We start from the raw sequence: 14,715 nt of genomic DNA, 5'->3' as shown, positions 1-14,715 counted from the left end.
TGGGTTACTGCCCAGGGGCAAATTTGTCCAGTGTTGATAAATGACCCCTAGTGTCTACAGTAGGGTTGCCTTTCCTACATTCAGAATCCGGGACAGGGGGGGCGATACCCGTGACATCAGAGGTGGGGCCAGTGACGTGAAGGGGCAGGCCTGTGATGCGAAGGGGCGGGCCTGTGACATGGCAGCCCGTGATTGGCCACAACGCCCGGTAAGCAGGTAACAGTCCTGCAAAAAAACGGGACAGCTGGGAAGTATACCCATTTGTGGTTCTGGTTTCTCATTTTAGTTGATTAACTTTAGTGCAACCTTTGATCAATTGTTAGGGGGACCCAGATAAGCAGAGACGATCTTGGACATTGCTAAAATGGCATTAAAAATTGGTGCACATGGTCAGCTTCCTTGAATCTTTTTATGCTTCTGCTACATACAACTGCAATATTGCTACTTGCATCTTAGACCCCCCAGACAGTTCTTGTTTATGTACACTGATAATGTGCAAGGGAAACATTCAGGACCTTTCCCATGTGCTGCTCTGATCATATCATCATATCATCATAACTAAACATGGTCTGTAGGAACTCACAAGCCTATACATATATATATGTATATATATGTATATATATATATATATATATATATATATATATATATATATATATATATATATTGCAGTGTTCCACTTTTTCCCATGAAATGACACAGTTTATATAGCTAATGTTTGAATAGAAACACTTCCAAATTAATCAACACAACCCTCTCGTTATAATTAACTTCAAAAGAACCTAGAGTTGTGCCAAAAAAATCACGCTGGGTGGAAATCAAAGAAATTGGACATATTTTACAAACTACTATAAATATACAAAATACTAATTTCTGCAGCTGCAGACAGAATGAGACTGTCAGCCCTTGAATATACTGAAGGCAGACAGGATATCTGCTGCTCAGTCTATAACTGGGGCCCCCAACCTTTTTACCCATGAGCCACATTCAATTGTGAGTTGGATTGTAATTGTGAGTTGGAGAGCAACACAAGTATGAAAAAAGTTCCTGAGTGGTTCAAAATAAGGGCTGTGATTGGCTATTTGGTAGACCCTATGTCTACAGGCAATCTGAAGGAGGTTCCTTTTGGCAGTACAGCTGGTCTGCCTCCAATCTAAGAATTCAAAAATAAGAAATTGCTTTGAGGACACTGGGATCAACAGCCAAGGGGTTGGTGAGAAACATGTTGCTCACAAGCCACTGGTTGAGGATAATTGGTCTGGAGGGTGTGTAGAGTAAGGATGAATTGATAGTGGGCGGCTGATACACTATACAGTAGAACCCCCATTTTACATCGCCTGATTTTAAGTTTTCCCTCATTTTACATTGTTCTCTTGTGGTCCAACCTATATATTATGCATAATACATTTCCCTGATTTTACATTTTCCTGGATTTTACATCAACCTTTTCTGGTCCCCTGAAAAATGTAAAATGGGGGTTTTACTGTATATATATATATATATATTTGCAGTGCTCTACTTTTTCCCATGAAATGATATAGATAATGTTTGAATGGAAACACTTCCAAATTAATCAACACAACCCTCTCGTTATAATTAACTTCAAAAGAACCTAAGAGTTGTGCCAAAAAAATCACGCTGGGTGGAAATCAAAGAAATTGGACATATATATATATATTGGACATATATATATAAGTATTCCTAGTAATTTGATCTATTTAAAATTGATCAACTTTTTTCCTGGTAACAAAAACAAATGAAATGTTTTTTGTGAATCTCCAATGATGGTCCAGGGCTCTTCATTTACCAACCCCTTAAATAAACACCATCATGAAATGTATTAAGTGGTATACACCCTGTTGATTAGTAAATGAGACCGCACATTTGTATATTGAGGCACATGGCATTGTGAATGCAGCTGACATCAGTCCTAAACCAGCAATGGTCAAAACAACTGTCTCTGTATGTCACCACTTCCCATTGAGATCTATCATCAGGCACACGTATTAGTGGGTACACATTTTGTTACACCTGCAATTATGTTGGTTAATATGATGTTGAAGAAAAACCTTTGCATTGTGGGTAAAAAAACATGGGGAACTTTGCCAATTTTTTCAGCCTTGCTATTTGTGTACTGTCATAATGAATAGGCAATGTGAGCCCTGTACTTACTGCCACTATTAGAAACATACAGGTATGCCAAGATAACCGGTTAAAGCAGAATTCCATCTGACCAGCTATCACTAATGTTTTCCTTTCTCTTTCTTCTGGGGTGTGGTGCAATTCCAGTTCTTTAATCCATGTGGTAATATTATTAGTAATATATATGCTTCAGTTTCTTAGAACAGATATTTATATTTGAATAATATGAAGCAGAACAACTCATAGATACAGTTTCAAAATGTTCAGCCAATTAGGTTAATTTCCAGATGAGTGATCAATCAAATCAACATCATGCTTTTCAGCATTTCTTATTGAACTTGAGGCCTCATTTATGAAGCTCAAGTGCTAGGTCCATTGAAGGTGCAAGCTTCAGAGTGTAGGGCTTTGGGCACAAAGCAACCCTGAACCTTACAGGCCTCATTTACGAAGGAAAGAGATATAAAACAAAAAATACTTGAAAAGTGCCCCAACCACCTGCCCCTCAAATCCACAGTCAATGTTGTATTCAGTAGAAAAGTGCAATGTTTGGGGTGGTAATTTTGGGGTGAGATACCTACATACTGTCCCCAGTCCAAACAACGCTGCTGAATGCAGGTAACGTTGTATTTAGGGGAGAAGCCCCTGAAAATAGTGTGCTGTCCCCTCTGGGGTACAAAAATGCAAAAGGCACGCTCAGTTAGTTTGTTTTTGAAACTGACCTGCATGCTCACAAACTAACTGAACAGTTCTGTCCCATGTGGCCCCTGTTAAGATTCTAACAGTTTAGAGAGAAGCAATAGAGAAAGTTGGGTTCTGGCAACTTTTCACTCTAGCCTTTATAGATTACATTTTTGTCTAACTATATTGAAAACATATATTTTTCCCAACCTATCTATTTGCCCATTTTCAGTTTTACTGAACCTTTAAGAGTGCCACTGGCACTGGCTGCCACTATGAGAATGGTGTTTTCTCATTATTAAAAGGGACATAGAACCTCAGATTAAATTTAAATTAATTTAATCTAAGAGCAGCATACATTATTAAAGAGGTGGTTCACGTTAAATTGAACTTTTAGTATGTCAAGGAATGGCTAAACAACTGGCCTTTATTTTTTATGTTTTTTTAATTATTTGCCTTCTTTCTCTGACTCTTTCAAGCTTTCAAATGGGGGGGGGGGTCACGATCTAAAAAACTATTTATGTTACATTAATGGCATGGATCTCACTGGTAAACAGTAAACTTCCCATGATAAAACTGACATACATGGCTAGGCACTGCCCTCAGAAATTTGATGCGGTATGGGATCCCTGGCTTAAAGTCTGCCAGGAGGCAATATCAAGTGTGTAGTCCTGCAAGCTGCAACTGGGGCCCACCCAAGCCTGTATAATGGCAATTTCCCCCCCCCCCCTGATGCTGGAGGTCTCTCTACATGTGTTGAACACATTGGTAAAAATGGTATAAGTACATCATTGTGATTTCTGGTATACTGCATTTCAATGTCTGCACAAATTGTAACATCCTTGTCTGTTTGTTTTTTCTATTTGTTTTTGTTTTTTTGTTGTGAAAATACATAAATAAAAACTTTAAAAAAAAAAAACCTATTTATATAAGGCTACACGTATTGTTATTGCTACTTTTTATTACTTATCTTTCTATTCAGACCCTCTTCTATTCATATTCCAGTCTCTTATTTAAATTAATGCATGACTGCTACGGTAACTTGGACCCTAGCAACCAGATTGCAACTGCAAACTGGAAATGTACTCAATAACAAGCTAAAAATTCAAAAACCAGTTGCAAATTGTCTCCGAATTGTCTCCGAACTCTTATCATACTAAATGTAAATTTAAAGAAGAACAACCCCTTTCATTTTTGACAGAATTTTACTTTTGTGCTAAAGGCTCTGAATCTAAGCTATTATTATAAGCCGTTATTATAATTCTTTATTATTGTAGTGCTGACATATTAAGCAGCACTTTAAAGAGGTTACAGATCATGCAAACTAGTCCACGCCCAAAGGAACTTACAGTCTAATGTGCCTATTACATTTGTATAGTGGTTATGTTATTGCAGAGCCAATTAACCTTTGTGTATGTTTTTGGATTATTTCACCAGCTTGTCAACTGGGGTCAGCCATTTATTTATGGATAAAAGGAGAAACAGTTACAGGTTACATAGCAGATAACAGATGAGCACAGTAAATCTGGCCATAGATGTTGAGATTTTTAAAAGATCTGATCGTCACCGCGAGACCACGATTATCTCGGAACGATCGTACGAATTGTCCATCAACTAAAAAGACCAATTTGCCAGCAAAACAAAGGGTAGCTGCCTGCTTGGCCCTGCAAACATAGATAGATTGCACTGGGGCCGATAAAGATTTTTTAACCTGGCCAATCAATTTCCTGACAGATGTCGGCCGAAAAATCGTAAGATGTTCGATCGTTCGAATCCCACTAACCGCACGATAATTTTGAAGGATTGTCGGATTTAGCTAAAATCGGTCGTTCAGTCATGGATTTCAGCAGGCTGATTTTGGCCCTGTGTGACCCTAGCCTAAAACACTATTGTTTCCCACAGAACGTATCTGTTATCTGCTATGTAACCTGTGCCATTTAGCCCTATTTCAATTTGAATGGCTGTGATGGCTACACAACAGCTTATTTATATAAACTATACTAGTGTGTCTGAAGCAGACACACAACTTATACCAGTAAAAGGCAACAGAACATAATATTTTAGTAACTTTGATACACTTTCATTTTTTTTTACTGTTCTTTGAACATGCTGAACACTTAAAAAGTAGGGATTGCTGTTAAACCCTCTGCAATAAAAGACAAAACAAAAGGCTAAAACATTAGGAAACAGCTCTCACCCTTCTTCTTATCCTGGTCACACCATCTCTGAAGGTGGGAGAAAGTGGCAGCTCCAGTGATGTCCCTTGCGGTGGAGCTCTTTGTGTGTGCACTAGAAAACTCAGAACACTGCTCTCTACTTCTGTGCAGGCTCTGCGATCTCGCACAGCAAACACTCGCTGCCGCTCTATACGATCTTGAGCAATAACATCTGAAAGTGGAACCCCAAACAGTCCAGGAGGGGCATCTAAAAAAAAGTGCAGTTAAAATAAAGTGTAAAATGAGAATGTGACAGCGTGTGCTTAGTATATACAGGAGCCTACGGGTTTTAAACAAAGCAATGGGAAGAATATACAGAATGTAAATACTGAATGGAAGCATGAAACAGTGCTGAGTTTATACTAGTGAGTAATGAATATGGGAGAGTCATTGAGAAAGCTCTCTCTCTCTCTATATATATTTTTTTTTAGAGAGAGTATATACATATAGTATAAATATATTTATATATACCTCTTCTCTCAAGCCTGCGCCTTACAGATTTCCTTGCTTTGTTCTGGTCTGCGGAGATAAGAAAAGTGAGTGGGAAACATCATCAGAACAAGCAAATATGCCCCAGTAGCTCCCCATCTTTTTTCTGCTGATTCACTGCTCATGCTTTGTGCTGCTTTCAATTACTGAGCTTAGGGACCCACTCAAAATATACAGTACACACAACATATAAATGTCCCAATATAAGGCTGATTAATGATTAATACAGATAATTACTACATGGCAGCTCAGAAACCAGTGCAAATACTGTAGCATGAGAATTTAATAATGCAATATTCAATTTGCCTTGTAGCATCAGCTTATATTACAGGCCAACTTTATTTTCTGCTTTTCTTCATTGATGCTATTGAGAAGCTGAAACTTAAAGCTGGTGAAATAAGTTCAGTATATAAAATATGGAATTTTTGGCCAAATTCATTTTCAGGGTTTAGTTCTCCTTTAAGGGCAAAAACTAACAAGGAGATTAGTCTCCCGTGATGAATCTCCAATTCTGCAGGTGACTGATCTCTTCTGAATGCTTTCCTACTGGAAATAATGTAAATCGCAGATGGAAAAACATATGCTTTGCCTTTGGCTCTCCAAAGTTGCCCAAAGCTTCCAACTCTCTGAAAGCGGAAGTGACATACAGTATGTTTACCCACCAGTGATTTACATTACTGCTGGTGGGAAAGCAATTGGAGGAGATTAATTGTTGCAGAAGAGAAGATGCTATATGGACATGTACCCCCAGTCCTGGTATCCATGTCCATATGGATGGATATTATGGTCAACATCAGCCAAACCACCCAACCAAATGTTGGCATGTACTGTATGCCCAGATTTAGGGATAGCCAACCAATTGGTTTGTGGAGTGATATGATGGACATTAGTACATTCATGCAGCTTTAGCCACAATTTAGCCACGCACACAACATTTCAGTGATCAAAACAGATAACTTGCTGGTGATCTGCTGTTTAAAGCATATACTTTGGGGTGTCCTCATCCTCTAGAGCAGGGATCCTCAACCTTTTAACCCATGAGCAACATTCTGAAGTAAAAGGAGTTGGGGAGCAACACTAGCATGAAAAATGTTCCTGGGGTGCCAAATAAAGTCTGAGATTGGCTATTTGGTAGCCCCTATGTGGATTGTTAACCTACATTGAGACTCTGTTTGGCAGTGCACCTTGTTTTTTATGCAGCCAAAACTTGCCTCCAAGCCTGGAATTCAATAATAAGCACCTGCTTTGAGGCCACTGGGAGCAACATCCAATGGGTTAGAGAGCAATATGTTGCTCACTGGCAGGGGCCTATTGATTCCCAGCGGGAGAAGTCCGGACCAAGGAGGAAGTTTGGGTAAAAGTCCAAGTTAAGTGGTATCCAACAGGAGTCAGGCGAAAGTGTAGTCAAATTCAGGCAAAGGTTCAAAAGGCAAGCAGCAAGAATCAGAATCAGGGTCAAAGCAGAAGTCAGAAATCCAGGAAACAACAATTAAGAAAACCCAGGGACACAAGCCAGGAATTCATATAATAGGGCATTGAACCTGTGAACTGGAAGTCCTTTTATTTTCAATTTTCACGCCAGGAGCATGACGTCATCACGCTGGCGCCAAAGGGCTCCTGACAGTACCCCCTCTTCCAGGGGGGCCACTGGACCACCACCTCGTGGTTTCCTTGGAAACTGTTTGTAGAACTCACGTACCAGTCGAGGAGCATGGACATCAACCTGTTTAATCCAAGAGCACTCCTAGGGGACGAAACCCTTCCATTGGATCAGGAATTGCAAAGACCCTCTAGAGATTATAGAGTCCAAAATCTTTTCCAATTGTATTCTTGTTGACCATCCACAGAGACAGATGCAGGAGGAGATTGCTCCGAAGAGAAGCGACAATTGCTTACATGGAACACATCTCAGGGTTAATCTGAAATCTGACAGCCACAGGATTAACAAACTCCATAATGGGGAATGGACCAACGCATTTTGCACCCAACTTGGGGGAAGGAACTGAGGTGAATGTTTCTCGTCGAAAGCCACACTTTGTCCCTAACTTTATATAAAGGAGAAGTCTTTTGTCTTCAATCAGCATAATTATTGTGGGACAAGGACCTTTTCTCCAAATTGGCTTCGGTAGCTCGCCAAATGGCTGACATGTGGGCTACAAGATCATTAGCTGCTGGAGGAAGTCTTGAGACAAGAGGAAGTCTTGAGGGAAGGCTTGTGGCTGTTGCCCATACACGGTCAAGAAGGGCAATCTACCAGTGGAGGCATGACAAGCATTGTTATGAGAGAATTCCGCCCAAGGGAGTCGATCGCCCCAATCATCCTGACAGAGTGATACGTGACTTCTCAGGAACTGTTCCAGCGCTTGGTTTACCCTCTCCGCTGCCCCGTTGGATTGAGGGTGATAGGCAGAGGAGAATTGGAGGGAAATACCCAGATCTTTACACAACAATCGCAAAACTTGGACACAAACTAGGAACCTCTGTCACGATACAATCTCCGCTGGAAATCCATGAAGTCAAAAGATATCTTGAATGAACAATTGAGAAGTTCAATGGCAGAAGGAAGTTTATGAAGAGGGATAAAGTGTGCTTTATCTGAAGCGGTCAATAACTACCCAAATTTCAGTGTTCCCCTTGGAAGGTGGTAGTTCGACAATAAAGTCCATAGCTAAATGATTCCAAGGATGGGAAGGATTGGGTAGAGGTTGCAATAGCCCGCTTGGGCGAGAATGACTCGACTTAGAAGAGGCACAAATGGCACAGGCAGCCACAAACTCTTTCACATCCTTCCAAAGGTTTGGCCACCAAATGAGACAATTAACCAGCTCCAAGGTCTTTTGGACACCAGGATGTCCAGCTAGTTTGGAACTGTGGCTTTGCTGAAGGATGGGTATACGGAATTTGGGTGGTATATATACCATACCTATGGGGGTCTCAGCAGGACCAGAGGACTGGACAGATAGGATCTGGCTGGCTAGTTGTGGGAATAGGGAAGCAATGATCTTTGTGGGGGGGAACAATTGGTTCTTGATCTTCACTGATGCGACCCTTATGTACAATGCTTCGGTATAGGGCATCTGCCTTCCGATTCCTGGAGCCAAGGCAGTATGTAAGGACAGAGTTGAATTGTGTGAAGAAGAGTGCCCACCGAGCTTGACGAGGGTTCAGTCTCTGTTGTGATCAGTGTAAATGGTGACACAATTTTTACTGCCAGAAGCTCACAATTCCCAATGTTGTAATTTTGCTCAGCCAGTTTTTTTGAGAAAATAGCACAAGGGTGTAGTTTCCCATCTGCGCTTGTCTATGAGAGGATTGCCCAGCCTTGACATCGGAAGCATCTACTTCAATGAAGAAGGGTTGCAGAAGGTAAGGTTGTTGAAGGACAGGAGCAGAGGCAAACAAGTTTTTCAGGGACTGAAAGGCCTCCAGAGCTTGAGGGTGCCAGGCATTAGGTTTTCCTCCCTTTCAGATGAGAGCCAACACAGGAGTGATACGAGAGGAGAACCCCTTGATAAATTGACGGTAGTAGTTAGCAAAACTGACAAAGCTTTGTATGGCCTTGGTGCTCGTAGGGAGTGGCCAGTCTTGGATTGCTGTGACTTTAGAAGGATCCATCTCGAATACCTCACAAGAGATAATGTAACCCAGTAAGGGAATCTTAGGCACCTCGAAGACACACTTCAACAGCTTGGCAAAAAAGGGAGTTTTATCTCAAGACAGGAGAGAACTTCTTTCACCTGGGATTCGGTGACTTTCCATGTCTTTGGAGAAGATTAAAATGTCGTCCAAGTACACGACTATGGATTGCCCCAGGCGATCTCTGAAGATGTCATTTACAAATTCTTGGAAGATGGCAGGGCGTTGCAACGGCCTAAGGGCCAGGCAATCTCTGAAGGTGTCATTTACAAATTCTTGGAAGATGGCAGGGGCGTTGCAACCTGGTATTCATAATGACCATCTCTGCTGTTGAATGCCGTTTTACATTCATCTCCCTCTCTGATGCGGATAAGGTTGAATGCTCCTCAAAGATCCAACTTAGTGAGTTGATCGAAGATCTCAGAGATGAGAGGCAGAGGGTATCAGTTTTTAACCTGATCTTGTTCAAACCCCTGTAGTCTATACAGGGACACAATCTGCCATCCTTCTCCACAAAGAAGAACCCTGCCCCTGCCGGAGAAGATGAAGGTCTAATGAATCCTCGCTGGAGGTTATCTTGGATATATTTCCTCATTGCGGAAGGCAGGAGATAGGGGAAAGGTACGACCTCTGGGGGGCATGGTACCAGGAAGAAGTTCCATGGGACAATCGTAGGAGCGATGAGGAGGGAGAATCTCTGCAGACTTCTTGCAAAAGACATCTGAAAAGTCCTTGTACACTGCGGGCAAAGACTGAAGATCCGCAGCAGCAAGGTACACCTGATGAACGGACTAGCAGACAGAGAGTTCTTGGAAACTGCCAAAACCCTCAGGGAATATGACAGATGGAATAGGGGAATCTGCTGGTGAGTCCGTATTGGGGAAGTTCCTCAGGAACTTGGCAAAAGCGGCATCCATGAAATTTCCTGCAGCCCCGGAATCAAGAAAAGTGGAAATATCGATAGTCTTATCTGGTAGCCGAATTTGTAATGGCAACAGAAATTTACGAGAGTTCTTTTGGGGCACAGGCACGATGCCACCCTGGTAAAATTCCCCAGTTCTACCTGAGCGTGGAGATCCTCCCAGCTTCAAGGGACAGTTGCTGGCAAAATGGGCTTTACCGCCACAGCACAAGCATAATCCAACCAGTTGTCTCCGGAGTGCATCTGATCAATCTGTATAGGTTCCTCCAGGGAGGTGACAGGAGGAGGAGAAACAGGAGCAGGAAGGAGCGGTCTCTGGAAGTGTGGTGCCAGGACAGGCAGGAATCTCCTATTACGCTCCTTAAGGGATTTGGTGCTCCTGGAGTCGGGTGTCTACCTTTATGGTGAGGTCAATCAGGTCTTCCAATTGCTCATGAAGATCCATGGAAACTAGGTCATCTTTGAGTCTGCTTGAAAACCCTTGATAGAAGACAGCTCCATAAGCCTCAATGTTCCAGCTGGTTCCGGCCATCAAGATTCTAAAGTCAATAGCGTACTCACGGCACTGCGATCTCCCTGTCGGATCTGTAGGAGGTGGGATGAGGCATTAGCGACATGGCCCGGGGCATTAAACACAGTTTGGAAAGCCTGAAGGAAAGCTTTGGCATCGGTCAGAGGAGAATTCTTCTCCCAGAGAGGTTTTACCCTCTAATCTGGAAATCACATACCCCACCTTGGCTTGCTCACATGAGCACTGCGAGGGTTGAAACTCGAACTGGATCAGACACTGAGTAACGAAACCTCTGCAGGCTTGAGGGTCCCCATTATAGCGAGGCGGTGGAGCAATGCAGGACTCACCAGCAGATGAAGCTGCAGAAGGAGGAATAACATCCGCTGGAGGATTTCTGGTGACCGGACACACAGAAGGCATACGGGAGAGTATCAAGTACTTCCCCAATACGGATCTGCTGAGCTTCATAATCTTCCATGGGGGATGCCAATCCCCGGCGAGCTCTTCCAACATTAGGCGTAGCTTCCTCAGTGGGGTCCATGGCCCGATTATACTGTCAGAGGCCTATCGGCTCCAAGCGCGGGGAAGTCCGGACCAAGGAGGAAGCTCACCCAGGAACACAAGCTAGAATTTCCTATAATTTAACATTGAACCAGTGACCTCTGCGTCTTATTTCAAATTTTCGCACCAAGCGCATGACATCATCGCGCTGGTCTTCCCACGTGGGTCCTGAGCGCCGCCATCTTGGACGCGACACTGACATTGATAGGAGTGCCATCGGGCGCTCATGACCCTCACTAGCTACTGGTTATGGATCACTGCTCTCGATAAACAAGTGTCTCAACTCCCCTGTATTCAAACAGTATTCATATTAATATATGAAAATCCAGCTGAGACAGGCAAGTACACACCAGTATGTAGAATCCAGCAACAGAACAGGGATGGATAACATTTATTGTAGGGGGTTTCTGCAATTTTATATTGCAATGGGAAAGGTTAGCAAACCACTTAATAATCTGATTTTTCAAATTGGTCATTTTTGAACGTCCACAATCCACACAAGTGTAAAAATACTGAAATTCAAACAGATGTACACTGATAATGAGACGAGGCCCTGGCTGTACAAGTTTACAGTCTAGAGTGAAAGGGGTGGTTCACCTTTACATTAACTTTTAGTATGTTGCAGAATATCCAACTCTTCAATTGGTCTTCATTATTTTTATTCTATAGTTTTTTCATTATTTGCCTTCTTTTTCTGACTCATTCCAGCTTTCAGATGGGGGTCACTGAAAGAGTCAGAATGAAATATTCCAGTCTCTTATTCAAATCAATGTGTGGTTGTTAGGGTATTTTGGACCCTAGCATAACTCATATCTCTTGCTAGGGTATTTTGGACTTTAGCAACCAGATTGAAATTGCAAACTGGAGAGCTACTGGATAAAAAGCTGAATAACATAACAACCATAAATAATTAAAAAATGAAAACTGGAAATTGTCTCAGAACATCACTCCCACATCAGACTAAAATTAATTCAAAAGGTGAACAACCCCTTTAATAGTAAAATAGTATATGTTATTGGTCAGCTCGCAGCATTATGTGTATGGGATTATTGGCCAGCCTTGGCTAAATTTCTGTCGTGATCCAATCAACAGTATGTATAAATTGAGGTAATAAGCTGGGGTACCACAGACAGCGTGTAATGTGCTGTAATTAACCTCCAGAGGGAATACCAAAATAAACAGCTAATTTCCTTGTATCCTCTCTAAGTAGAAAACTCATCTTTAGTTCCAGGTTCTCACATCCTTTCTGCTCCACACTGCTAATGCAGATTTTCTGAATTCACTCAATGTGATGTCATATACAGTAGCCATAAGCAAAACAGTATTCCACACAGTAGCTTTACAGTAGTCACTTCACCTACCCATACTCTTACCTGGAGTGATGTCAGAGCAGAGACCATGTTCATGCAGCTGATACAGGCTAATCTCCCGCAATCGGAACCTCTCCAGCTCCGACAGGCTCTGCAGATGAACAGCATGGAGCTGCAAAACAGGGCCAAGCATCCTAGCAGAAAAAGGTGGGCTGTGTTAAATGAAATGAGGGGGAAAGCAGGAATAAAATCGTGAGAGAGTTGAGTGGAACGGGGAGGGAGTGAGAGAAAAAAGAAGAAAAGAGGTGAAGGATATACAAAGTGCCTCGATGAGTCATTCTGTGCAGAACAGCGACATTCAATTGTTTACTAGTAAAACCAGCTCACAGAACTCATTTATAAAATATACACTATCTATGCACATACCTTCCCATCTCTTGCTACATCACATGTGCATGTGTACAGGAATAAACTACATAGATTTCCCACTGATACAACCTGTGGCTCTCCACAAGTAACCGAAGAGAACTATAACTCCCTGTATCGCAGGGATCACTTGCATCTGTTGGTGTGAGGCTGGGGGCTGTAGTTCTACACAACATAGTTGTACGGACACTGATCCAGGCTTTGCAGAGGTGGTTCACCTTAGCATGTTATAGAATGGCCAATTCTAAGCAACTTTTCAATTGGCCTTCATTGTTTACTTTTTATAGTTTTTGAATTATTTGCCTTCTTCTTCTTCTGGCCCTTTTCAGTTTTCAAGTGGGTTACTGACCCCATCTACAAAAACAAATTCTCTGTAAGGCTACTCCTATTGTTATTGCTACTTTTTATTACTAATCTTTCTATTCAGGTCCTCTCCTATTCATATTCCAGTCTCTTATTCAAACCAATGTAGGGTTGAAAGGGCCATTTGGAAACAAGCAACCAGATTGCTGAAATTGCAAACTCAAGAGCTGCTGAATAAAAAGCGAAATAACTCAAAAACCACAACTTAATAAAAAATGAAAACCAATTGCAAAATTGCGGTTGCCTCAGGAGGAAACTTAGGGCAACTTTGGAAAATCGTTACGAATGCCATTAGTCGCCCAGCGACAAATCTCCTCTTCTTTGGACGACTAATCTCCCCGCAATGCCTTTCCGCCGGCAAGAATGTGAATCGCTGGCGGGAATTCATTGCGTGTAAATTAGCCGCCCAAAGAAGAGGAGATTTGTCGCTGGAAGACTAATCTCCCCCGAATCTTACCGTGTGCCACCAGCATAAGTGAAAGGATGGCCTAAACAACAATAAAAATGGACTGGTGTCTCCATCTGTGCCAACAGCAAGCACACAATTCTTGAGAAACTCCAAAGTGAAGATGTTTGTTTTCTTTTGCTGTTGGCATGGAAAAGGAGCAGATAGATACAAAGAGGCAGGTAGACAGACAATAAGTTCCAGTAACCAGACTAGAGAAGGGTATATAGGTGATAGACATATACAAGACAGATACAGTCATAATCGCACATAGACTCTCGGTATTGCACATACCTGTTAGATGCCCAAAACTGCGCACTTTATCTCCCCTCTTTCTCTCCCCTGCACCGGGGGTCGGACAATCTCACCCCACTCTGCCTGCGCCTCAGCTAGAGCTCCCCACTCTCCCCTTTGTGTTCGTTTCACACCAGCGACCTCCCATCCACGCTTCTTTATAGTCTATTCATTTTTCTCTCCTCACGCTCCTCTCTCTCCCGCTTCCAGTTCCTCCTCCCCAGCAGCAGCAGGGAGACTGCAGGTATCTGTGAAAGAAAGTTTCCTAGATCTCACAAGGGGGGTGGGGGACGAGGCAGAAATAGAGATAGAAGGAGTGGGGGGAGGAGGGACAGGAGGAGAGGAGGCAGGACACACGCACATGTTGCCATTGGCCTCACACATACATGGGAATAACATCTGTAGCTGAAAAGAAACAGCACTGCGACAGGGACTCGCTTGGTAATGGGAAAAACTAGCACCATCCTCATGTTATCCTATGATACGGGAGCCCCTAGAGAGCAAAAGCCTAAAAGCAGAAATTGCACATTACCCTTGGGGTAGTTGTTCCCATCATTTCATGCGGTAAAGCCACACTATTTGCCATCTTCAGTCGCTTGCAACTATCCGCAGATTTGTAGTATTTAAGGGAACATAATTTTGATTAAAACTGTTTGGAGGAAATATGTGAAGTACAATAAACAAACATGAGTTACAGAACTGTGGTTTAGACCTGGGGCTCA

The 14,715-nt window shown here is 42.4% G+C and overlaps 1 protein-coding gene across 1 annotated transcript in view; it reads right to left on the bottom strand.

The window, feature by feature from the left end:
- arhgap36.L (Rho GTPase activating protein 36 L homeolog) overlaps positions 1-14,203 on the bottom strand; it is a gene marked incomplete at its 5' end in the record, with an annotated part of 46,231 nt that extends 32,028 nt beyond the window's left edge. The window contains 4 exon segments of the mRNA NM_001127736.1: positions 5,018-5,244; positions 5,508-5,555; positions 12,529-12,659; positions 13,994-14,203. Of these exon segments, the coding sequence (NP_001121208.1) occupies positions 5,018-5,244; positions 5,508-5,555; positions 12,529-12,658 (405 nt within the window).
- Between the last annotated feature and the right edge of the window lie 512 nt (positions 14,204-14,715).

Source organism: Xenopus laevis, chromosome 8L, assembly GCF_017654675.1.
Source record: "Xenopus laevis strain J_2021 chromosome 8L, Xenopus_laevis_v10.1, whole genome shotgun sequence".
NCBI classification, from domain to species: Eukaryota; Metazoa; Chordata; class Amphibia; order Anura; family Pipidae; genus Xenopus; species Xenopus laevis.
This window is presented reverse-complemented; position numbering and strand designations above follow the sequence as displayed.